This window comes from Dreissena polymorpha, chromosome 4 (genome assembly GCF_020536995.1).
Source record: "Dreissena polymorpha isolate Duluth1 chromosome 4, UMN_Dpol_1.0, whole genome shotgun sequence".
NCBI classification, from domain to species: Eukaryota; Metazoa; Mollusca; class Bivalvia; order Myida; family Dreissenidae; genus Dreissena; species Dreissena polymorpha.
The window spans coordinates 28148181-28175401 of NC_068358.1; the positions used below are offsets into that span (position 1 = coordinate 28148181).

At 36.4% G+C, this 27221-nt stretch overlaps 1 protein-coding gene across 1 annotated transcript; it reads right to left on the reverse strand.

Moving 5' to 3' along the window:
- Positions 1–767: 767 nt before the first annotated feature.
- On the reverse strand, positions 768–23661 carry LOC127877785 (rho GTPase-activating protein 15-like). The gene is given in 8 exon segments (XM_052424026.1): positions 768–2176; positions 3381–3486; positions 8405–8536; positions 9273–9350; positions 15886–15984; positions 19005–19109; positions 21886–21922; positions 23465–23661. Coding segments are annotated over 8 exon segments (750 nt in total). The 5' UTR covers positions 23480–23661; the 3' UTR covers positions 768–1998.
- Between the last annotated feature and the right edge of the window lie 3560 nt (positions 23662–27221).

Here is a 27221-nt window from a genome sequence, read left to right on the forward strand (position 1 = left end):
TTCAGAATTTTAGAATATCTAAAATTGATATCGCATTTTCATATCCTATCATAATCAATCAATCAATCGCTGATGGGAAACAAAATCTTTTTTGTACTCTGACAGGGCAAAATTTTTTAATTTCAATAGTTCAATTTGTTCAGCTTCATCTATAAAGGTTCTTGTATTCTAGTGAGGGAATACAAAATGTTTTTGTACTCTGACAGCACAAACTTTAAACAAGAGCACCGCCTTGCGGGTGCAGACCGCTCATCTATTTTCTTTTTAAAGGTGAAGGGACTCTCATTTTCAATCACAAAGGAGGGAGGAGTGGAGTGAAGAGGGGTGTATAGTGTGGGGTTGTGGACATTTATTACATTATCTTCCAAAAAAGCGAAAAAAAAAAAAAAAAAAAAATCGGGGGGGGGGGGGGGGGGGTTGGGGGGGGGCGATGGGAGGGGGGGGGGGGTTGGGTGCGATGGTTGGACGGTATTTCAAACATAACAGTTTAAAAAAAAAAAATGGGAGGGGGGGGGGGTATAGTGTGAGGGTGTGGTGGTAATTTGTGAGATGATGTTAAAAAAAAAAAAAAAAAAAAAAAAAATTGGGGGGGGGGGGGGGGGGGGGGGGGGGGGGTGGGGTGGGGGGGTATAGTGTGAGGGTGTGGTGGTCATTTGTGAGATGATCTTAAAAAAAAAAAAAAAAAAAAAAAAATAGGGGGGGGGAGGGGGGAGGGGGGGGGGGGAGGGGGGAGGGGGGGGAGAGGGCACGGGGGATGGTTTGGGTGGAGTCTATTGTGGTATGTCAGGTAAGAGTAGTTTCATCAAAGTATCAATCAAATCTAATCATAAATAAAGAAGTTATGGCAATTTTAGCAAAATTTAATAATTTGACCTTGAGAGTCAAGGTAATTCAAAGGTCAAAGTAAAATTCAAGTTGCCAGGTACAGTAACCTCATAATAGCATGTAAGTATTTGAAGTTTGAAAGCAATAGCCTTGATACTTAAGAAGTAAAGTGGATCGAAACACAAAATTTAACCATATATTAAAAGTTACTAAGTCAAAAAAGGGCCATAATTCCGTAACAATGACAACCAGAGTTATAAAACTTGTCCTTTTACAGTACCCTTATGATAGTTTGTGAGTGTTCCAAGTATGAAAGCAATATCTATGTTACTTTTGGGGTAAAGTGGACCAAAACATAAATCTTAACCAAATTTTCAATTTTCTAAGTATAAAGGGCCCATAATTCCGTCCAAATGCCAGTCAGAGTTACATAACTTTGCCTGCACGGTCCCCTTATGATAGTTCATAAATCTTGCAAGTATGAAAGCAATAGCTTTGATACTGTAGGAATAAAGTGGACCTAAACACAAAACTTAATCAAATTTTCAATTTTCTAAGTATAAAAAGGGCACATAATTCTGTCAAAATGCCAGTCAGAGTTACATTACTTTGCCTGCACAGTCCCCTTATGATAGTTAGTAAGTGTTGCAAGTATGAAAGCAATAGCTTTGATGCTTAAGGAATAAAATGGACCTAAACACAAAACTTAACCAAAATTGTCAATTTTCTAAGTATAAAAAGGGCACATAATTCTGTCAAAATGCATGCCAGAGTTATCTAACTTTGCCTGCCCAGTCCCCTCATGATAGTAAGTAAGTGTACCAAGTTTGAATGCAATAGCATTGATACTTACTGAGAAAAGTGGAACTAAACGCAAAACTTAACCAAAATTTTCAATTTTTTAAGTATAAAAAGGGCACATAATTCTGTCAAAATGCACGCCAGAGTTATCTAACTTTGCCTGCCCAGTCCCCTCATGATAGTAAGTAAGTGTACCAAGTTTGAATGCAATAGCATTGATACTTTCTGAGAAAAGTGGACCTAAACGCAAAACTTAACCGGACGCCGACGCCAACGCCAACGCCGACGCCAAGGTGATGACAATAGCTCATAATTTTTTTTCAAAAAATAGATGAGCTAAAAATGGATTTTTAATAGTTCGCGATTTCAGTTTCATCTAAAAATGTTCTTGTATTCTAAAAGCACAAACTCCACAATTTGGCTCTGGTAGACTAAGCTAGTGGCCAGTTGCATAGATGTTGTTTGCGGGTCAGGCCATATCAACGTTGGCCCGAAAACTATGGCGAGTTGATGAGCAGCCATCTTGTTTTCCTTTTGTAAATCCATGACACTGAAACAGAATGGAAAGAGTTTTATCATAGACTTGACAAACGTCCCACCACCATTGGTAATTTTGTCACAGAAGTGACAAACGTCCCACCGCCTTTATTCATTTTGTCACAGACTCGACAGACATCCCAACACCATTTTTCATTCTGTCACAGAAGTGACAAACATCTTACCACCAATGTTCATTTTGTCACAGACTTGACAAATATCCCACCACCTTTAATCCACAGACATGACCAACATCCCATCACCGTTTATCAACAGAGGTATGAGGACACATTACTCAGGAATGCGTAAATTACTGGGCCAGAAAACAGTATCTTGCACACCAACACTTCATGGTGATGGCATATTACAACTTTAGCACTACAAAAATGCTTAAGTACTTTGTTCCAAAAATATTTTTTACATTAAGGGACAAACAGTTTGACAGAAAGCTGACTGAAAGAGTGACTTCTTTGTAGTACTATTTGTTTATAATGCATGTATAAAATATGTATCACGTTAAAATAAAGAGGTATTTAAAATTCTTAATGACACAAATGTGGAATAATTCAGCAATTATATTTGTAGTAAGTTAAAGGGTATTTCAAACAAAACAGCTGTTTTTATTGGTTGATCTTGAAAGTACAGAAAAGGAATGTGAACCCCAAAATTATTAGTTAGACATTAATTTTTTGTGGATTTTTGTTGGGTACCCTAAACCACAAAATAAAATGTTCAACAAACCTTAATATCTGAAATTTTCTTTTAATCCTCCAAATTTCATGTCAGTAAAACATAAATAATGGTACAACAATTGTAAAAGTAATAGAAAACCTGATAAAAAATGTTGCCATATTAGGTGACACTCAATGTTACGCTTTAGTCTTTGTTAAAGTTTTGCATTGCCAAATTAGTTTCACTTCCACTGTCAGTAGTAGACAAACTTCTCCCTCCAGTGTTTTGGGGTTGATTTTTTTTACCATATTTTTTTCCCAAATGCCTGCCTGATATTACCACTTTACTAAAAATCCAAAATATTTCATTTATGCCCTAGCCACCTGAATAAATATAAAATTGAAAACACTTATTTTCAATTAAAACCAAATTGATAACAAAGAGACACCAATTTCACAATTTTTGTCAACATGACGCGATCTTACCAATCAAAAGGGCTTTGCGCAAGTCCCAAAATGGTGAAAAAAAACACTGCCCTCACTTACTTGCAGAAATGTTTGAAGAGGGCCTTGATGGTGTCATAGTTGTGTCTAGGAAGCTCGTCCATGACAGACTTGATCTGTTTAAATCTCTCAGCTGCCTTCTCGGACACTGAAAATCAAGACTACATTCAGATTTGATATGTCTTCACCTATTAGCTACCTTGTGGGACACTGACAATCAAGGCTACAGTCAGACAAGATATGCCTTATTTTCAGCTGCCTTTTATGACATTGAAAATCAAGATTTGATCTCTCAGACACTAAAAATCAAGACACAAGTAAGACTAGATATGCCAAAATGTATCAGCTGCCTTGTCAGACACTGAAAATCAAGACATAAGTCAGAATTATATGCAGTCAGACCTGTATATCACCCATTTGATCTACTATTATCTCCCTGCTGCTTGTCAAACATTGACAATCAAGACTCCGTTTAGACCTACATATCATACTAGATTTGATTTATCAGCTGCCTTGTCAGACACTGAAAATGAGGACTTATATCTTATAAATCTCTCAGCTTCCTTGTAAGACACTGAAAATGAGGACTTATGTCTTATAAATCGCTCAGCTTCCTTGTAAGACACTGAAAATGAGGACTTATGTCTTATAAATCTCTCAGCTTCCTTGTCAGACACTGAAAATGAGGACTTATGTCTTATAAATCTCTCAGCTTCCTTGTCAGACACTGAAAATGACGACTTTTGTCTTATAAATCTCTCAGCTTCCTTGTAAGACACTGAAAATGATGACTTATGTCTTTTATATCTCTCAGCTTCCTTGTCAGACACTGAAAATAATGACTTATGTCTTATAAATCTCTCAGCTTCCTTGTCAGACACTGAAAATGAGGACTTATGTCTTATAAATCTCTCAGCTTCCTTGTCAGACACTGAAAATGATGACTTATGTCTTATAAATCTCTCAGCTTCCTTGTCAGACACTGAAAATGAGGACTTGTGTCTTATAAATCTCTCAGCTTCCTTGTCAGACACTGAAAATGAGGACTTATGTCTTATAAATCTCTCAGCTTCCTTGTCAGACACTGAAAATGAGGACTTATGTCTTATAAATCTCTCAGCTTCCTTGTCAGACACTGAAAATGATGACTTATGTCTTATAAATCTCTCAGCTTCCTTGTCAGACACTGAAAATGATGACTTATTTCTTATAAATCTCTCAGCTTCCTTGTCAGACACTGAAAATGAGGACTTATGTCTTATTAATCTCTCAGCTTCCTTGTCAGACACTGAAAATGAGGATTTATGTCTTAAAAATCTCTCAGCTTCCTTGTCAGACACTGAAAATGATGACTTATGTCTTATTAATCTCTCAGCTTCCTTGTCAGACACTGAAAATGATGACTTATGTCTTATAAATCTCTCAGCTTCCTTGTCAGACACTAAAAATGATGACTTATGTCTTATAAATCTCTCAGCTTCCTTGTCAGACACTGAAAATGAGGACTTATGTCTTATAAATCTCTCAGCTTCCTTGTCAGACACTGAAAATGAGGACTTATGTCTTATAAATCTCTCAGCTTCCTTGTCAGACACTGAAAATGAGGACTTATGTCTTATAAATCTCTCAGCTTCCTTGTCAGACACTGAAAATGAGGACTTATGTCTTATAAATCTCTCAGCTTCCTTGTCAGACACTGAAAATGATGACTTATGTCTTATAAATCTCTCAGCTTCCTTGTCAGACACTGAAAATGATGACTTATGTCTTATAAATCTCTCAGCTTCCTTGTCAGACACTGAAAATGATGACTTATGTCTTATAAATCTCTCAGCTTCCTTGTCAGACACTGAAAATGAGGATTTATGTCTTAAGAATCTCTCAGCTTCCTTGTCAGACACTGAAAATGATGACTTATGTCTTATTAATCTCTCAGCTTCCTTGTCAGACACTGAAAATGAGGACTTATGTCTTATAAATCTCTCAGCTTCCTTGTCAGACACTGAAAATGATGACTTATGTCTTATAAATCTCTCAGCTTCCTTGTCAGACACTGAAAATGAGGACTTATGTCTTATAAATCTCTCAGCTTCCTTGTCAGACACTGAAAATGAGGATTTATGTCTTAAAAATCTCTCAGCTTCCTTGTCAGACACTGAAAATGATGACTTATGTCTTATTAATCTCTCAGCTTCCTTGTCAGACACTGAAAATGAGGACTTATGTCTTATAAATCTCTCAGCTTCCTTGTCAGACACTGAAAATGAGGACCTATGTCTTATAAATCTCTCAGCTTCCTTATCAGACACTGAAAATGAGGACTTATGTCTTATAAATCTCTCAGCTTCCTTGTCAGACACTGAAAATGAGGACTTATGTCTTATAAATCTCTCAGCTTCCTTGTCAGACACTGAAAATGATGACTTATGTCTTATAAATCTCTCAGCTTCCTTGTCAGACACTGAAAATGATGACTTATGTCTTATAAATCTCTCAGCTTCCTTGTCAGACACTGGAAATCAAGACTGCAATCAGACCTGCATATCATGCTGAGCTTGATCTTGTCACACCTTAAAACTCAAGACTACAGACATACTAGATTTGTGGAAATCTCTCAGCTGCCTATTCAGACACTGAAAATCAAGGCTAGGGTAAGACTTTATCTGTCGTTACCACAGATAATTTGTCAGACACTGAAAGTCAAGACTACATACAGAACTACAGACTTGAAATTGTTCTATCTCGCAGCTGCCTTTCCAGACATCGAAAGTCAAGACTAAAGTCATTACATTAATATTATACTGGTCTTGAAAATATGTATCCAGTTTTCACTGTACTCATGTATACCATAAGGTAAAATTTCTAAATACCTTTACAGGCATTTGTACTTGAAATTTTTAAAACTAGAATACATTTACAAATTAACTGTACTGTTACGAAATCCCATTCATGCAACATGCCAGCTATTTTAACTTTTACAAATAACAGATTACATTAATTGTTCAATCTGGATTCATCATGGAAACATTAGTATTATGTACCGGTAAATATTAATTTTGTACCTGTAAATATTAATTTGAATACTAATATAAATAACAAATACACAAGAACTTAGCCTCACTCAGGGAAAACAGGGCCCAATGCTTGCGTGTAATATCATCTCACAGGGCCTAATGCTTGCGTGTAATATCATCTCACAGGGGCTAATGCTTGCTCGTAATATCATCTCACAGGGCCTAATGCTTGCGTGTAATATCATCTCACAGGGCCTAATGCTTGCGTGTAATATCATCTCACAGGGCCTAATGCTTGCGTGTAATATCATCTCACAGGGCCTAATGCTTGCGTGTAATATCATCTCACAGGGCCTAATGCTTGCATGTAATATCATCTCACAGGGCCTAATGCTTGTGTGTAATATCATCTCACAGGGCCTAATGCTTGCGTGTAATATCATCTCACAGGGGCTAATGCTTGCTCGTAATATCATCTCACAGGGCCTAATGCTTGCGTGTAATATCATCTCACAGGGCCTAATGCTTGCGTGTAATATCATCTCACAGGGCCTAATGCTTGCGTGTAATATCATCTCACAGGGCCTAATGCTTGCGTGAAATATCATCTCACAGGGCCTAATGCTTGCATGTAATATCATCTCACAGGGCCTAATGCTTGCGTGTAATATCATCTCACAGGGCCTAATGCTTGCGTGTAATATCATCTCACAGGGCCTAATGCTTGCGTGTAATATCATCTCACAGGGCCAATGCTTGCGTGTAATATCATCTCAGATTAGCCTGCACAGTCTGCACAGGCTAATAAGGGATGAATGTTTCAGCCTTCACTGAATTTTTGCTAAGAAGAGACTTCCTTTAAACAAAAAAATACAACAAAAGTGTGTTGTCCCTTATTTGCTTGTGCATCTGGGATGGCACTTCAAGCAGATGCATTAAAACCCATTTACCCACAGCAAGGCTAAAATAACAAGAAACTGTCGGAGACGGGTGATGCTCCCCAAAGGTTTTTTTTGTCACAATATTGCACTATATATTCAGATAAAAGGAAACGTCTTGAGGGGCATAACTTTTGATAAAATAATACGATGAATGGTTAAGCAACTTAAAAATTTCAAAGGGCCATAACTCTCTAAATAAATCATCTAACCAGAACCCACTAATAACATGCGCATCTCCCCAAGGTAGTTAAGCTTCCCATAAAGCTTCATTGAAGTCCAGTCAGTAGTTGGGGAGAAACAGCCCGGACAAGAATTGCACTATATGTACAGTTTATAGAAAATTTCAAAGGGCCATAACTCTGTGAAAAATCATCCGACCATAACCGGCTGATAATATGCACATCTCCTGTTGGTAGCGAACCTTCCCATAAAGTTTCATTGAATTCCCGTGATAAGTTGCTGAGAAATAGCTCAGACAAGAATTGCACTCTATGTACAATGGAATATTTCAAAGGGCCATAACTCTGTGAAAAATCATCCAACCATAACCGGCTGATAATATGCACATCACCTGTTGGTAGTGTACCTTCCCATAAAGTTTCATTGAATTCCCGTAATAAGTTGCTGAGAAATAGCTCGGACAAGAATTGCACTATATGTACAATAGAAAATTTCGAAGGGCCATAACTCTGTGAAAAATCATCCGACCAGAACCGGCTGATAATATGCACATCTTCTCTTGGTAGTGAAGCTACCCATAAAGTTTCATTGAATTCTGGTCATTAGTTGCTGAGAAATAGGCTGGACAAGAATTGCACTATATGTACAGATAATGGAAAATTTCAAAGGACCATAACTCTGTTAAAAATCATCCGACCAGAACTGGCTGATAATATGCACATCTCCTCTTGGTAGAGAAGCTTCCCATAAAGTTTCATTGAATTCCGACCATTATTTGCTGAGAAATAGCTCGGCCAAAAATTGTGCACGGACGGACACGCGGACGCACAGACACACAGATGGACAGACGAAGCGGCGACTATATGCTCCCCCCAATTTTTTTTTGGGGGGGAGCATAATAATTGAATTGTTGGTAAACCATTATACTTACAAAACCCCTTAAGGAACTTATCAAACAAGGCGTATGTGAACAAGGGGTCCTTTAGCTCCCTAAAGAACAGTTTTAGGGTTCCACAGAGCACGTGTACATCCCACATCTGGTCATCAAGGTTATATTGTTCACCTGAAAATATTTAACCATTTACAACTCAGATACGTATTCATTTGCAGTCCCTAAGAAAGTTAAATATAATTTAAGACCTTTCTTACTAGATTCAAGTTTTAAAGGCTTCATTTCCAACATTTAGATACTGATGAGCAGCAAAAAGCATGAAAACTGAACAGACTGTGAGTTACTCGCAGGCTGTTCTGGTTTTATGCTGTTTGCACACAGCCATTTTCACTTCACTTCTAAGAGGGAAAGGGTTAATACCATGGTCATTTGTTTTTTCTACGAATGTTTTCACTTTTGTCATGTTCTTAAAGTATTTTTGTAAGAAGACTTGTTGATGATTTTTTATTTTTTCAGGAAATTACATCTTATTACTATTTGCAACACAGCTACTCTACAAGAAGTCCATTTGTGGCAAGTTTTTAAATGTTGGCAACATTTTGAGCAAGTGTCAATAATGCATGGAATTATTTAACCCTTTCCCACTCAGAAGCAAAGTGGAAATGGTTTCTGCAACCAGCACAAAACCAGAACATTCTGTGAGTAACTCATCTCATGGTGTACATTTGTAGTAGATTATTTTAAAATTGCATACGGAATAACAAAAATACAGGCCAGGTGATCTGTTTTCTGGAAAATTCGGTTAACCTTTACCTTTGAAATATGGGGGACAAGTGTTACAATGAATGACAAAGTTAAAGTCCAGACAAGATGTTTAAAACCAAATTGTGGGGTGTTAAAAACCTACCCTGGTCCACAGTACACCTCAGTTTCTGAATCTGTGACATGCTGCCGGCAATTCTGTAAATACCCTCATGCTACAGTCCTGAAAATGACAATTCCAATACAGATTTGGGAAAACTGGGCTAAATGCATTTGGCTAAAGTGTCATCTGAGATTAGTCTGTGCAGTTTGCACAGGCTTAACAAAGACAACACTTTATGCTTTTTATGGAATTGTTTGTGCAGACTGCACAGGCAAACCTGAGACAACACTTTATGCTTTTTATGGAATTGTTTGTGCAGACTGCACAGGCTAAACAGGGACAACACTTTATGCTTTTTATGGAATTGTTTGTGCAGACTGCACAGGCAAATCTGAGACAACACTTTATGCTTTTTATGGAATTGTTTGTGCAGACTGCACAGGCAAATCTGAGACAATACTTTATGCTTTTTATGGAATTGTTTGTGCAGACTGCACAGGCAAATCTGAGACAACACTTTATGCTTTTTATGGAATTGTTTGTGCACACTGCACAGGCAAATCTGAGACAATACTTTATGCTTTTTATGGAATTGTTTGTGCACACTGCACAGGCAAATCTGAGACAACACTTTATGCTTTTCATGGAATTGTTTGTGCAGACTGCACAGGCAAATCTGAGACAACACTTTATGCTTTTTATGGAATTGTTTGTGCAGACTGCACAGGCAAATCTGAGACAACACTTTATGCTTTTTATGGAATTGTTTGTGCAGTTTGCACAGGCTTAACAAGGACAACACTTTATGCTTTTTATGGAATTGTTTGTGCAGACTGCATGGGCAAATCTGAGACAACACTTTATGCTTTTTATGGAATTGTTTGTGCAGACTGCACAGGCAAACCTGAGACAACACTTTATGCTTTTTATGGAATTGTTTGTGCAGACTGCACAGGCAAATCTGAGACAACACTTTATGCTTTTTATGGAATTGTTTGTGCAGACTGCACAGGCTAAACAGGGACAACACTTTATGCTTTTCATGGAATTGTTTGTGCAGACTGCACAGGCAAACCTGAGACAACACTTTATGCTTTTTATGGAATTGTTTGTGCAGACTGCACAGGCAAACCTGAGACAACACTTTATGCTTTATGGAATTGTTTGTGCAGACTGCACAGGCAAACCTGAGACAACACTTTATGCTTTTTATGGAATTGTTTGTGCAGACTGCATGGGCAAATCTGAGACAACACTTTATGCTTTTTATGGAATTGTTTGTGCAGACTGCACAGGCAAATCTGAGGCAACACTTTATGCTTTTTATGGAATTGTTTGTGCAGACTGCACAGGCAAATCTGAGACAACACTTTATGCACATGAATTAAGACCATTTTTCCAAGACTCAGGCTACCATATTTGCATATTTTAGATTGTTGGGGCATTATGTGTTAGAAAACTGCTTAATTGCAGATCTTTCCCTGGCTAAAACCTTCTTCTGCCCAATTTTATTTAGAAACAAGAGGGTCAAGATGGCCCAAGTTTGCTCACCTGAGAGGAGTCGGTTCATTCAATCTTTACCAAACGTCAAACCTGACCTAGATATTGTCAAGACAAACATCCTGGTCAAGTTTCATCATTATTGAACCAAAACTCTAACATATGGAGTGTTTTTGTTTTTGTAAGATTTGACCTGGTGACCTATATTTTGAGTTGACCCCCCTTACCGAACATCAAACTTTGCTTACAAAAATAAATATTATGACCAAGATTCATAAAATCTGGAACAAAATTGTGACCTCTAGAGTGTTTACAAGGATTTTGTATAATAAAATGAAAATTTGGACAATCTAAGGGCAATAGTTATGGCATTAATTATGTGATATATATAAAACCAATCTTTGTACCAAGTTTCATGATGATTGGGCAAAAAATGTGATTTCTAGAGTGTTCACAAGCTTTTTTTACTATATAAATATAAGAAAACTGCCCCCCCCCCGGCAGCCATGTTATTCAACTGACCGGAACCATTTTCGAACTCAACTCTCATATCAAGGAAACAAATGTTCTGACCAAATTTCATGAAAATTGGGCCAAAAATGTGACTTCTAGAGTGTTCACATGTTTCACTATATACATATAGAGAAAAATGCCCCGCCCACGGGCAGCCATGTTTTTTCATCGATCTGGACCATTTTCGAACTCATCTGAGATATCAATAAAACCAATGTTTTGACCAACTTTCATGATGATTGCGCAAAAATTGTGACTTCTATAGTGTTTACAAGGTTTCTCTATAGCCAAATAAGGAAAACTGCCCCCCCCGGCAGCCATGTTTTTTAACTGACCGGAACCATTTTCGAACTCAACTCTCATATCAAGGAAACAAATGTTCTGACCAAATTTCATGAAAATTGGGCCAAAAATGTGACTTCTAGAGTGTTCACATGTTTCACTATATACATATAGAGAAAAATGCCCCGCCCACTGGCGGCCATGTTTTTTCAACGATCTGGACCATTTTTGAACTCGTCCGAGATATCAATAAAACCAATGTTTTGACCAACTTTCATGATGATTGGGCAAAAATTTTGACTTCTAGAGTGTTTACAAGGTTTCTCTATAGCCAAATAAGGAAAACTGCCCCCCCCCCCCCCCCCCTGGCAGCCATGTTAGTCAACGGACCAGAACCATTTTCGAACTCAACTCTCATATCAAAGAAACAAATGTTCTGACCAAATTTCATGAAAATTGGGCCAAAAATGTGACTTCTAGAGTGTTCACATGTTTGCACTATATACATATAGAGAAAAATGCCCCACTGGCGGCCATGTTTTTTCACTGATCTGGACCATTTTCGAACTCGTCCGAGATATCAATAAAACCAATGTTTTGACCAACTTTTATGATGATTGGGCAAAAATTGTGACGTCTAGAGTGTTAACAAGGTTTCTCTTTAGCCAAATAAGGAAAACTGCCCCCCCCCCCTGGCAGCCATGTTATTCAACTGACCGGAACCATTTTCAAACTCAACTCTCATATCAAGGAAACAAATGTTCTGACCAAATTTCATGAAAATAGGGCCAAAAATGTGACTTCTAGAGTGTTCACATGTTTTTACTATATACATATAGAGAAAAATGCCCCGCCCACTGGCGGCCATGTTTTTTCACCGATCTGGACCATTTTCGAACTCGTCCGAGATATCAATAAAACCAATGTTTTGACCAACTTTCATGATGATTGGGCAAAAATTGTGACTTCTATAGTGTTTACAAGGTTTCTCTATAGCCAAATAAGGAAAACTGCCCCCCCCCCCCCCGGCAGCCATGTTTTTCAACTGACCGGAACCATTTTCAAACTCAACTCTCATATCAAGGAAACAAATGTTCTGACCAAATTTCATGAAAATTGGGCCAAAAATGTGACTTCTAGAGTGTTCACATGTTTTTACTATATACATATAGAGAAAAATGCCCCGCCCACTGGCGGCCATGTTTTTTCACCGATCTGGACCATTTTCGAACTCGTCCGAGATATCAATAAAACCAATGTTTTGACCAACTTTCATGATGATTGGGCAAAAATTGTGACTTCTATAGTGTTTACAAGGTTTCTCGATAGCCAAATAAGGAAAACTGCCCCTCCCCCCGGCAGCCATGTTTTTCAACTGACCGGAACCATTTTCAAACTCAACTCTCATATCAAGGAAACAAATGTTCTGACCAAATTTCATGAAAATTGGGCCAAAAATGTGACTTCTAGAGTGTTCACATGTTTTCACTATATACATATAGAGAAAAATGCTCCGCCCATTGGCAGCCATGTTTTTTCACCGATCTGGACCATTTTCGAACTCGTCCGTGATATCAATAAAACCAATGTTTTGACCAACTTTCATGATGATTGGGCAAAAATTGTGACTTCTAGAGTGTTTACAAGGTTTCTCTATAGCCAAATAAGGAAAACTGCCACGCCCAATGGCGGCCATGTTTTTCAACGGACCGGAACCACTTTTGACCTCGACCAACATATCATTAAGGCAAACATTTTGACAAAGTTACATGAAGATTGGGCCAAAAATGTGACTTCTACATTGTTAACAAGGTTTTTCCTTTTTTTGACCTAATGACCTAGTTTTTGACCCAGCATGACCCAGTTTCGAACTCGATCGAGATATCATTGGGACAAATCTTCTGACCAAGTTTCATGAAGATCCGACATGAAATGTGGCCTCTAGAGTGTTTACAAACCAAATGTGGACGACCAACGGACGGAAGACGGACAAAGACCGGTCACAAAAGCTCACCTGGGCAAAATTTCTGTTAGGTGAGCTAAAAAGGTATCATAATAATGTGGCTTATACAATTTTCTTCAGCCAAATTTGCAAATTTGTACCATTGGTTAATTTGGTCTAATTCAGAGTAAGCCCTCAATTGGCCAAAGTAATATGGAAACTTTCAGAAAATGAATTATTTAGCAATTTGTGTTAAGGGACTGATTCAAAAGCACATTGTTTATGTGACTCATTATCATTAAACATCTCATGGGTGAAACCAGTTTTATTAACAAGAGCACCGCCTTGCGGGTGCAGACCGCTCATCTATTTTCTTTTTAAAGGTGAAGGGACTCTCATTTTCAATCACAAAGGAGGGAGGAGTGGAGTGAAGAGGGGTGTATAGTGTGGGGTTGTGGACATTTATTACATTATCTTCCAAAAAAGCGAAAAAAAAAAAAAAAAAAAAAAAATCGGGGGGGGGGGGGGGGGGGGTATAGTGTGAGGGTGTGGTGATAATTTGTGAGATGATCTTAAAAAAAAAAAAAAAAAAAAAAAAATCAAAAAAATATTTGGGGGGGGGGGGGGGGGGGGTGGTGGGTATAGTGTGAGGGTGTGGTGGTCATTTGTGAGATGATCTTATAAAAAAAAAAAAAAAAAAAAAAAAAAAATTAGGGGGGGGGGGGAGGGGGGGAGGGGGGGGAGGGCACGGGGGATGGTTTGGGTGGTCTATTGTGGTATGTCAGGTAAGAGTAGTTTCATCAAAGTATCAATCAAATCTAATCATAAATAAAGAAGTTATGGCAATTTTAGCAAAATTTAATAATTTGACCTTGAGAGTCAAGGTCATTCAAAGGTCAAAGTAAAATTCAAGTTGCCAGGTACAGTAACCTCATGATAGCATGTAAGTATTTGAAGTTTGAAAGCAATAGCCTTGATACTTCGAGTGGATCGAAACACAAAATTTAACCATATATTAAAAGTTACTAAGTCAAAAAAGGGCCATAATTCCGTAACAATGACAACCAGAGTTATGCAACTTGTCCTTTTACTGTACCCTTATGATAGTTTGTGAGTGTTCCAAGTATGAAAGCAATATCTATGATACTTTAGGGGTAAAGTGACCAAAACATAAATCTTAACCAAATTTTCAATTTTCTAAGTATAAAGGGCCCATAATTCCGTCCAAATGCCAGTCAGAGTTACATAACTTTGCCTGCACCGTCCCCTTATGATAGTTCATAAATCTTGCAAGTATGAAAGCAATAGCTTTGATACTGTAGGAATAAAGTGGACCTAAACACAAAACTTAATCAAATTTTCAATTTTCTAAGTATAAAAAGGGCACATAATTCTGTCAAAATGCCAGTCAGAGTTACATTACTTTGCCTGCACAGTCCCCTTATGATAGTTAGTAAGTGTTGCAAGTATGAAAGCAATAGCTTTGATGCTTAAGGAATAAAATGGACCTAAACACAAAACTTAACCAAAATTGTCAATTTTCTAAGTATAAAAAGGGCACATAATTCTGTCAAAATGCATGCCAGAGTTATCTAACTTTGCCTGCCCAGTCCCCTCATGATAGTAAGTAAGTGTACCAAGTTTGAATGCAATAGCATTGATACTTACTGAGAAAAGTGGAACTAAACGCAAAACTTAACCAAAATTTGCAATTTTTTAAGTATAAAAAGGGCACATAATTCTGTCAAAATGCACGCCAGAGTTATCTAACTTTGCCTGCCTAGTCCCCTCATGATAGTAAGTAAGTGTACCAAGTTTGAATGCAATAGCATTGATACTTTCTGAGAAAAGTGGACCTAAACGCAAAACTTAACCGGACGCCGACGCCAACGCCGACGCCGACGCCAAGGTGATGACAATAGCTCATAATTTTTTTTCAAAAAATAGATGAGCTAAAAATCCCTACATTTGAATTGAATAGGTATAAATTCTTCAAGGTTTTTTGCTGAAGAAACTTCTAAATAAATCGTCTTGACAAGGACCAATAAGATTGCATACAAATTGTTAATCATTTTGAAGAAAACAATTTTTGTTTCACAGTCAATTTTTTGTTATATGAAATGAGGTTCACTCTAGGAAAATGAGGTAAAAAGCATGTGCGTATAAAGTGTCGTCCCTGGTTAGGCTGTGCATCTGCACAAGTTAACCTGGGACAACTATCTCCATTTAAACTAGACTTTCACTTGAAAAGACCTTATTTAAATGAAAAAAATACCATAAAAGCAGAAAGTGGCATCCCTGATTGATCAGCCTGTGAACATTACACAGGCTGATCTGGGACAACACATGCATTAAGCTTGATTTACCCAGAGCAGGGCTAAAAATTATTCACGGCTAAATGCAACTAATTGATCTCACCTCGTTTCTCAATGGCCTCCACACACTTCGTCACAAAAGTAGGCACTTTTGATTTCTCTTTGGCACAAATCTGTTTAATCTCACCTCCAAACATGTTTTCTGAAGCAAAGGGAGACAACAATGATTAACTCTTTCAGTGCTGGAACCGAATTTTGAAGGACTTTGCAGACAGTTTGGATCCAGATGAGACGCCACAGAACGTGGCGTCTCATCAGGATCCAAACTGTTTGCTATTCTGATAGTATTCTTTGAAAAAAATCGAAGAAAATGCTTATTTTAGAAATTCAGCAGACGACATTTTTGCAGAATACAAATTTCCCAGCATGCAAAGGGTTGAGACCCACGCATACAACCAGACATCACATCTATCCAACCCGAATGGCTTGTAGTCAATCTAAAGGCAAACAATAATTAATGGTAAAATACTTAAATTTTGTTCTTTACAATTTAGTGCTTTCTTTTTTATGTAGCATATTAATTATTCTTGTTTTCTTTTTTGTAACATATGTAACATATGAATCATTCTTTATATCCCATTCATTTTCCAATTATATATTACAGATTTGAATCACTCTTTATCAATATAAGCAAGGCTATTATTCATCCCATAGTGATATTGTTCTTATAGGGATTGATGTAGCTTTACTTCTACTCTGTTTAGTTCCCAGTATAATGCAGTTTTGTTTTGTTGTTTATCGTGACTTTATTTTACAACATTATTTTACAATCTATTTTTATGTTATGAAGTATTTTTCTTTTGGTTATTAACAAAAACTAAATAAATTTATCAATAGAATACCGGGACTAGTGCTTTAACACAGAAAAATTGATATTTTTCAGCTTAATAACTAGGGTCACTGAAATCTTGATTATTTTTAACCTTTCTTTAATAAGATTAGCTTAAGATCACTTTTTTCCAGTTTGCAATAAATGTGAAAAAGGTTAATTGAGTAAAATTGTTACATTTAAATGAAAGTTATATGTACAATGAAAAACATACAAACCATCAACTTTAAATTAGGCATGAAATAAAGGACTTAAACCAGTTCTAATGCTCAAAAGACAGAAACGGTTCAATATTTTCTGAACGCATAAAACACTCTTTGTTATAGCAAAATTGAAGTTCATAGCATAATAGATCCAGACAGCTGTCTCTTCCTTATACAAAAACTATTTCTAAATATTTGTATAATTTACATCATACATAAGTATCCATATTCCGGTTGCTTTGGGCCACAGGTGTTGGGTGCGTGGCCAACTTACTGAAACACTATCAATATGTCATAAAACATTTTTCATTTCTTTGACCAAAACAAACAAGATGCGTTTGTGAAACACAATGTCCCCCTATATGACGTTTGACCTTGTAGGATGACCTTGACCTTGACCCTTCACCACTCAAAATGTGCAGCTCCATGAGATACACATGCATTTCAAATATAAAATTGCTAGCTTCAATATTGCAGAAGTGACATTCCATGAGCAATTTTGACCCATATATTTGACCTTGAAGGATGACCTTGACCTTGACCTTTCACCACTCAAAATGTGCAGCTCCATGAGATACACATGCATGCCAAATATCAAGTTGCTATCTTCAATATTGCTAAAGTATTCATAAAATAAGCGATTTGGGCCACATATATTTGACCTCTGACCTTGAAGAATGACCTTGACCTTTCACCACTCAAAATGTGCAGCTCCATGAGTTACACATGCATGCCAAATATCAAGTTGCTATCTTCAATATTGCAAAAGTACTCATAAAATGAGCTATTTTGGCCACATATATTTGACCTCTGACCTTGAAGGATGACCTTGACCTTTCACCACTCAAAATGTGCAGCTCCATGAGATACACATGCATGCTAAATATCAAGTTGCTATCTTGAATATTGAAATACTGCAAAAGTGTAGTACAGTACATTATATTAGCGATTTTGACCCATATATTTGACCTTTGACCTTGAAGGATGACCTTGACCTTGAGCTTTCACCACTCAAAATGTAAAGCTCCATGAGATACATATGCATGCAAAATATCAAGTTGCTATCTTCAATATTGCAAAAGTTATTGCACATGTTAAAGTTGGCGCAAACAGACAGACAGACAGACAGACCAACCAACCAACCAACAGACAGGGCAAAAACAATATGTCCCACACTACTATAGTGGGGGACATAAAAAATCTGATATGATTTTTCAGATAAATTTCATCAGAATTTTGTTTTCAGTCAGTGATGAAAAATGTTGTTTTATAACATATTGATAGTGTTTCAGTGAATTGGCCACGCGCCTAACACCTGTGCTTTGGGCTGGATACAATCATCTCAACATACATCACTAGACGTGCAAACTTGCCCATGAAACATTGGCAAAAGAGAAAGAATATGCAAACACCATATAAATTGATTTTTAAGCGCTATTATGGGTTGAAATGTCTACTTTACAATGCATATATTATTCTCCTATAATTACTTTAAAATTTAGCTCTCGTTGAAAGATTTCATTTGAAAAAAGGACTAAATTCAGAGAAACAAGAGATGTGTTTGTCAGAAACACAATGCCCCCTATTGCGCCGCTTTGAAATAAAACTTTAATATATTATTTGGCAGGTTTAGTTATTATCTCTCATTTAAAGCTTATTACTTCCCTTGGATTGTATTATTTGACTTTTGACCTTGAAAGATGACCATGACCATTCACCACTCAAAATGTGCAGCTTCATGAGATACACATGCATGCCAAATATAAAGTTGCTATCTTCAATATTGCAAAGTTATGGCCAATTTTAAGTTTTGGGACGGACGGACAGACGGACAGTTCAAATGCTATATGCCACCCTACCGGGGGCATAAACAGACAAAGTAAGTGGCAATTGTGTAAAAAATGCCAGAAATTTGCATGAAACCAAGTTTGAGCAAAATCTTATTTAGCCTTTTTAGCAAATCGTTCCATTAATGTATAAAACAAAGAAGCAAATCTACATTATTGCCATGCTTATTAAAACATTAATTCACCTATCGCTATAAAATTCCCAATATTCAGTGTCCACCCGATTTTCCCCCAAAGGTGAAAAAAAGTGCAACAACAGATTATACACAAATTCATTTTGTACCTTTATAGATGCCTTTATTTTCCAGTGTTTTCTTGTCACTTCTTTTCGAGATCCAACTCTCCAGGGATTTCTTTATTTTTCCTTTACGCTCCAACGTCCCAGAATCTGAAAAAGAAACAATGAACTTGCAGCTAGAAAAAGCATTTTTTTATAAAGCATCTTATTCAGCACAATTTATTTATTAAGAAATATTAATTTTAAACTACAGTGGAATCCCTCTAAACTGGACATCACCTTGACCAGGATAAAACAGGGAAGACTTTTTTGTATGTGTAATATGTAAAACAAGAGATTGCTTTGTTGCCATAGCAACCAGAATTCTTGACGTAGGAACAAAATGAAATGACATGCATAATCTCCATATTGCCATCTATCCATGTTTCAAGTTTCATTAAAAAATATGAAGAACTTTTAAAGTTATCGCAGGATCCAGAAAAGTGTGACAGACAGACAGACAGACTGACAGACGGAGTGCAAACCATAAGTTCCCTCCGGTTTCACCGGTAGGGAACAAAAAGTGATATAAAATGGAACAGTAGCATTATGTCATCTTTGGAGAGTTTTACGGTTTAGAGAGAATCTGCTATAGAGGGTTTTCACTATTCAACAAAATAACCATACAACACATTTTTGTATTATTATTATTATCATCGTTATTATAATAATAATTATTATTATCATCATTATTATTATCATTATTACTAATATCATCATCATTATAATTTCTATCATCATCATACTAATCACTTTTAGCAGTAGTGATACCAACAGTAATTGTGTAACAAAAGATGTTTGTAACACATGTACGCCCCCCCCCCCCCCACCCAGACTTAATCAAGCAATGTAAAATCATCAGGGGTCATTCCTTTGTCAAGACCTCAGAGCATACTGTTTTATACGATACTGAGACTTTTCAAGGTCTTGTCAAAAGACAAATTTGAGGATAAAAGCCTCTGTGACTTTGACCTGATGACCTCAATTTTAATAGGCATCTACTTAAGTAAACACTTAACCAATTCTGCATGATCCTAGTTTAATGATTGTCATATTATTGTGTGTAAACAAATTTCTTGTTACAAGCCTTTTTTTTACAATGACCTGTGACCTGGTGACCTCATAATCTATACAATACAAGCTCATTGAACTTTGACCTGGTGACTTCATAAACAAAATGTCTGTTTTCTTTTCTTGCATGTAACCACTTAACCAATTCCTATGATAACAAGCGTTCTCAAAAAATAGTTTTGAAAGGTATTTACTGTTTTAAGACCCTGCAACCTTGACCTTGTGACTTAAAAATCTCTCTTACAAATTTTTATTATTTTAAGTTCAAGTTCAAGACATCTTATTTTCTTACCAAAAAAAATCATACCATGGCTGTATGTTGAAGCGTTCCATACATATAGTACGGGAACAATTGTTAAAGAACCGACAGACCTACCAAAGCAAATGACAGTAAAATGCAAAGTACCTATACTTCTTTGATGGCGGGCATAATTAAAATTTATCACAAAAATTACTTTCATTGTATACAAATTAATATATTCTAAAAGCAAACTGAAAAAAATATGTAACATATACAATATTTTAATATCCCACAAATATCACCAAAGCTGAGCCCAAAGATTGTATTAGGCAATGATACATTTATTACAGACCAAAGAACAGAGCTGTTAGAGAACGCTTATGCTACTCTAGGTTAAAATAGCTCAGAAATTAATTAAAATTAAAAATCCAAGCCATTACATCTTGCTTTACATTTACGAACATTTTCATGAAGTTTATGCCATTCTAGGTAAAAAAAGCTAAAATGTTAATTTTAAATTTTAAATCCAAGCCATTACATCTTGCTTTAAATTTACGAACATTTCATGAAGTTTATACAACTCGGGGTAAAAAAAGCTCAGATATTAATATCAAATTTAAAATCTAAGCCATAGCATCTTGCTTTAAATTTACCAACATTTTCATGAAGTTTATGCCATTCTAGGTTAAAAAAGTGAAAAAATGTCAATTTTAAATCCAAGCAATTACGTCTTGCTTTAAAAAAATTCGTAAAAATCTGATGGAATCGGTGCAAATGAAAGTGGTAACCGATCAATTTTTGTGCCATTTTCATTTCTTCCTTTTGCAAAAGATGTAAAGTTTCATTCCCTTTTTTTTCATGCACATATTATTTCGTTCATAATTAAGCAAATTCAGGTTTAAAGCAGTGAACTTTTCTAACTAACAAGAGATATTTTTTTGTCGGAAACGCAATGCCCCCTACTGCGCCGCTTTAAATTAAAAAATTTTTTTTTATTATATCCCTTTAAAAAAATATTACTTCCCGTGTGAAAATGATCTGTACCTGCCAAATGATATAAAATAGAAATTATCTCCCTTTAAAGATTGTTACTTCCCTTGGATTTTGTTTTGTGACCTTGAAGGATAACCTTGACCTTTCACCACTCAAAATGTGTAGCTCCATGAGATGCACCTGCATGCCAAATATCAAGTTGCTATCTTCAATATTGCAAAAAATATGGCCAATGTTGAAGTTTTCGGACAGACGGACTAACTGACAGACGGGCAGACTGACGGACAGTTCAACTGCTTTATGCCACCCTGACAGGGGCATAAAAACAGCAATTTAATTAGCAGATTAATATCAACAATTAATAACTACAATCTACACTTCTCAAACCTAAAATTAATTATTGTGTAAGCTTATTAGAGAGAAGGAGTAAAAGCCAAAGGTTTACATCGAAACTTGAGTAAAGCCAAAGGTATACATTAATACATTGACTACATTAATGTATACCGCGTCTACTTAGATTGATGAACGAACGCGATTTGGGGAAGGACCGGGGTTTATCCCCTGCGGTTTCATAGTCCTGACCTGAGATGGGTGTATCCGGGCTGTCTGGTGTACCTCCCTGAAAAAACAAGGGAGATAATTAGATAGAAAATGTACCTCCCTAAAAAAACAAGGGAGATAAATATATAGAAAATATACCTTCCTAAAAAAAACAAGATAGATAAGTACATGTATATAGCAAATACAGATTGTGATTAAAAACTGATTTTTGCAATGTGAGAAATAGGACACTGGCAACATTTAGCCAGAGGCTAAAAATTGTTAAAATTGAGCCCTCATTCATTTGGTCAATGTCATGTCAATATATAATTTTGTGGTTACTATGTATTTACCTCATCCGCATAACATTCAAACTAAAACATGCTTTTGTTTATGTAAATTTATCATTCTTGAAATGTGAATGTTTTGTGTTTACTTCAAACGTATGCTGTAAATGAATATGAGTCCCGCTCTGTGAAAAGGGGGTTTAATGCATGTGCCTTATGTGTCCTCCAAGATAAGCCTGTGCAGGCTGCACAGGCTAATCAGGGATGACACTTTTCACATACATAATATTTGGTTGTTTAAAGAAAGTCTCTTCTTAGCAAAAATCCAGTTTAGGCGGAAAGTGTCGTCCCAGATAAGCCTGTTCAGACTGCACAGGCTAATCTGGGATGAAACTTTACGCACATCCATTAAACCCAGTCTTCACATAGCGCAGCCCATATGTATGTTAATGACAATGAGATTTATATGCTTAGGTCGAAAATAAACTGTTCTGTGCTAAACTCTTTAAGTGCTGGAACCGAATTTTGAAGGCCTTTGCAAATAGTTTGGATCCAGATGAGACGCCACAAAACGTGGCCTCTCATCAGGATCCAAACTGTTTGCTATTCTGATAGTATTCTTTGAAAAAAATCCTTGACATTTTTGTTCACATCCGTTTCATTACCATACAGGAAATCAGTGAATGGTAAACTTGGAGAAGTCAAAGGATAGAACTTTGGATCCAAATCATTCCTGTGTGACTCTTTTCTCTTGTTATTTATTAACTTGTTTGACTGTCCAAGCAAAGCAAGAGCATTAGTTCCCCACTCTAACGACTGAGCGTCAACATTTTGACCTTCTTTGTCTAACAATTTTGCAATGTTAATAGAGGCTTTCACAACATTATTCTGAATAGACTGCATTTTAGCATCTTCAGTTTGTGTTTGAGGTTTCAAAAGGCGCCAGATTCCTGGATTTACCCTCGTTTTTGTCAACGCCTCACAATTTACTGGCCTATGGACATCCTTACAAATTTCTGTCACACGTTCTTCTGAAACACCACTTCGGAACGAAGTGTTGATAAACATAGCAAGATCATCATTGACTTCATTGTCAACTTTTTCGGAAAACAAAAACTTGTCGGACAAACCTTTGAAACATTGCCTTGAATTTTTACCAGGTTCACATTCTGACTGAACACCATCTATAATAGTGTTACTACAATTAATGTCAACAGGCTGCTGTTCATGTTCGTCAATTTCATGATAGTCCCCCTCAAACTGAACATCTGGTGTGTGGTCATACCATTCATAAAGAGTGTCAACTCTACCATTCAACTTTTCTAATTTCTCACCTTGTTGTACGACATTAGAGTTTAACTCACGCAGAATAAGGAGCACCTCCTTTGTTGGATCTTTGTCAGTTTTTTGAGGTTTGTCTGTTTTTTTCATAGGCTGTTTAGAAACAGTAGCAGGCTTTTCAACCTGAATAGGCACATTAATGTTCTCTTTATCGCCACTGCCACCGGCAGGGGATTTTCCTTTAGTCAGTAACATTGATTCCGCCATCTTGAACCATGTGCTACTACATTCAGTGCCTGACTATTCTTAATCAATTATTCACTTTTATTTAAAAAATAAATAAATTATATTATTATAAATGCAAACAAATCAAGAATAACCGCGTTATTCTTATTATAATGAAAAAACAAAACATATATAATTAAAACAACAACGTTGTTTTCAATAAATTTTTGTCACGGTCACACTCCACTAAACTAGCAGAGCAATAGAATTCGTCTATACACGATGAATTCTGAAAGCGCACTGATATTATGGTCACGGTTCGGCGCGCATCTCATGTGGTCTCGGAAGTAGTATGACGTAATAGAATTGTGAGATGGCTGACCCATGCAGGTCACACTCAAAGAAGTGAAAAAGCCCATCAATATGTATAGGTTTTGATTGCAGAATAACTCCATGATTTATTGCAGTAAAACCACATGATTTATCGCAAAACATCCTTGGATTTTAGTCTATTTCTACAGAAAATAGGTCGCGGGTGTTTGTAGAAGGATAATTTACAAGACTATTGCCAAGCAATAAAAGTCCCCTACCGGCTCCACCATTGTCAGAAATTCCACCATTGTCAGAATATTTTTTTTATTTGTTGCCATAGCAACCAGAATTTTTGACGTAAGAACAAATTGAAAAGACGTGCATAATGTCCATATTGCCATCTATCCATGTTCCAAGTTTCATGAAAAAAATATTAAGAACTTTTAAAGTTATCACAGGATCCAGAAAACCACCATTTTCAGCATTATTTGTAGTCTATTTCTTGACATAGCAACCATAATTTTTGACATAGGAACAAAGTTAAATGACGTGAACATTGTCCATATTGCCATCTATCCATGTTTCAAGTTTCATGAAAAAATATTAAGAACTTTTAATGTAATCGCAGGATCCAGAAAAAAACACCATTTTCAGCAGTATATCTAGTCTATTTGTTACCATAGCAACCACAATTTTTGTCGTAGGAACAATATAAAGTGATGTGCATAATGTCCATATTGCCATCTATCCATATTCCAAGTTTCATGAAAAAATATGAAGAAATTTTAGAGTTATCGCACAGGATCCAGAAGAAAACACCATTTTAAGCAATATTTCTAGTCTATTTGTTGCCATAGCAACTGGAATTTTTGACGTCACAGGAACAAAATGAAACGACGTGCATAGTGTCCATATTGCCATCCATCCATATTCCAAGTTTTATGAAAAATATATTAAGAACTTTTAGAGTTATCGCAGGATCCAGAAAAAAACACCATTTTCAGCAGTATTTCTAGCCTATTTGTTGCCATAGCAACCACAATTTTTGACGTAGTAACAAAATGAAATGACGTGCATAATGTCCATATTGCCATCTATCCATATTCCAAGTTTCATGAAAAAATACTAAGAACTTTTAGAGTTATTGCAGGATCCAGAAAAGTGTGACGGACTGACGGACGGACGAATACAAAACCATAAGTCCCCTCCGGTGAAACCGGTAGGGGACCAATTAGAACAAAATTAACTAGAGCTTTGTCACAGACCTGACGTATACCTCCACATGCTGCATTGACACAGACTAATTTGCATGCTGTCTTCACAAAACAAGAGAACCTAATTTATGGCAATTTTTAAGAATTATTATGCCATTATCATTTATGGCCATTTTGAACTTTTAATTCTTGAATTCTTTCACATGACACGCCGTCCAATGACTTAAAAAAAAAAATTGATATAGTTATGGCTTGGACAAAATCATTTATGGCAATTTTTGACCTTTGAACTAAAAGTGACCTTGGCCTTGGAGATATCCACACAATTCTTTTGCGCGACACACCGTCCAATGAACGACATAGTAATGGCCCGGGCAAGCTCATTTATGGCCATCTTTTACCTTTGAGCTCAAACTGTGTGACCTTGACATTTAAGATATCGACGTAATTCTTTCTCGGACACACTGTCCGCTGATGGTGAACACCTATGGCAAATTATTTTAAAATCCCACAATGAACAACAAAGTAATGGCCAGGACAAGCATTTGACTTTTGAACCCCAAGTATGACCTTGGCCTTGGGCATATCGACGTAATTCTTTCGCGCACCACACCGTCCCATGATGGTGAACAAATGTACCAAGTCATTTTAAAATCTAACAATAAATGACATAGTTATGGTCCGGACAAAATTTCTGGACAGGCAGACAGACCAACAAAGTGACTCCTATATAGGCCCTATTACCAATGGTGAAATTTTAATATAAATTGCAGTGAAATTTTTAACTCGTTAAAATTCACTTATGACTTCAATTTGAACCAAAACGTTTGCTCAAGACATTATTATAAGGCAAAAGGGACATTATTTATTGTATCTAGGTATGAAAACCATTGACATAAATGATAACAATAATTGTATATGCAGTTATATGCAAGTACTATACTGTCATAGATGATCTAGGAGAAAACATAGCACATTGATATATTTTATGTTAACATATACATGTCCGTCAATTACAATTTGTTTGCAAAGTTTATTGTGGGGCTTGTTTGAAATTGCATAATAAGAGTACAGATTGAATCTTCTAAATACAAACCTCTTTAACCAATGCTTAGTAATACTAAAAATACTTTTCCAAGTAAGAAGTAACAATGAAAGCATTGTTAATTGAGTGTGTCTTTCAGTTTCAGTTTAAAATTTGTCATTATTAATAGACTAGCCCGCCTAAAATCTTCCTTGTTACGAAGAACACTGATTGTTATAAACTAGTGGCTGAAGTGTGTATTCTCGACTCTATAATGAACCACTAAAGGACAATGTACCATACATCCTCCTCCAGTCTGAAGGTTTAAATATCAAAAGTGCTTTTTGAAAGAGGCAATAACAAAATTTCCAACTAAAAGTGTTTTTTTATAGATTGAACAATTTCAAGCATAAATGTTGTAAAAGAAAAGTTGGATTTCAGACTGAAATCTGCAAACAAAACTAGAGCTTTGTCACAGACGTGACGTATACCCTCATGTGCCGCGTTGACACAGACTATTTTGCATGCTGTCTTCACAAAACAAGAGAATCTAATTTATGGCAATTTGGAAGAATTATTATGCAATTATCATTTAAAGCCATTTTGACCATTGAACTCTTGAATTCTTTCACATGACACGCCGTCCAATGACTGTAAACAAAATTAATTTACAGAGTCATTTTAAAATCTAAAATAAACCACAATAGTTATTGCCCGGACAAGCTCATTTATGGCAATTTTTTACCTTCGAACTCAAAGTGTGACCTTGACCTTGGAGATATCGACATACTTTTTTCGCCCGCCACACCGTCCAATGATGGTGAACAAATGTGCCGAATGATTTTAAAATCTCACAATGAATGACATAGTTATGGCCCGGACAAGCTCATTTATAGCCATTTTGACCTTTGAACTCAAATTGTGACCTTGACCTTGACGATATTGACGTAATTTTTTTCTTGCGACACACCTTCCAATGATGGTGAACAAATGTGCCAAATCTCACAATGAATGACATAGTTATGGCCCGGACAA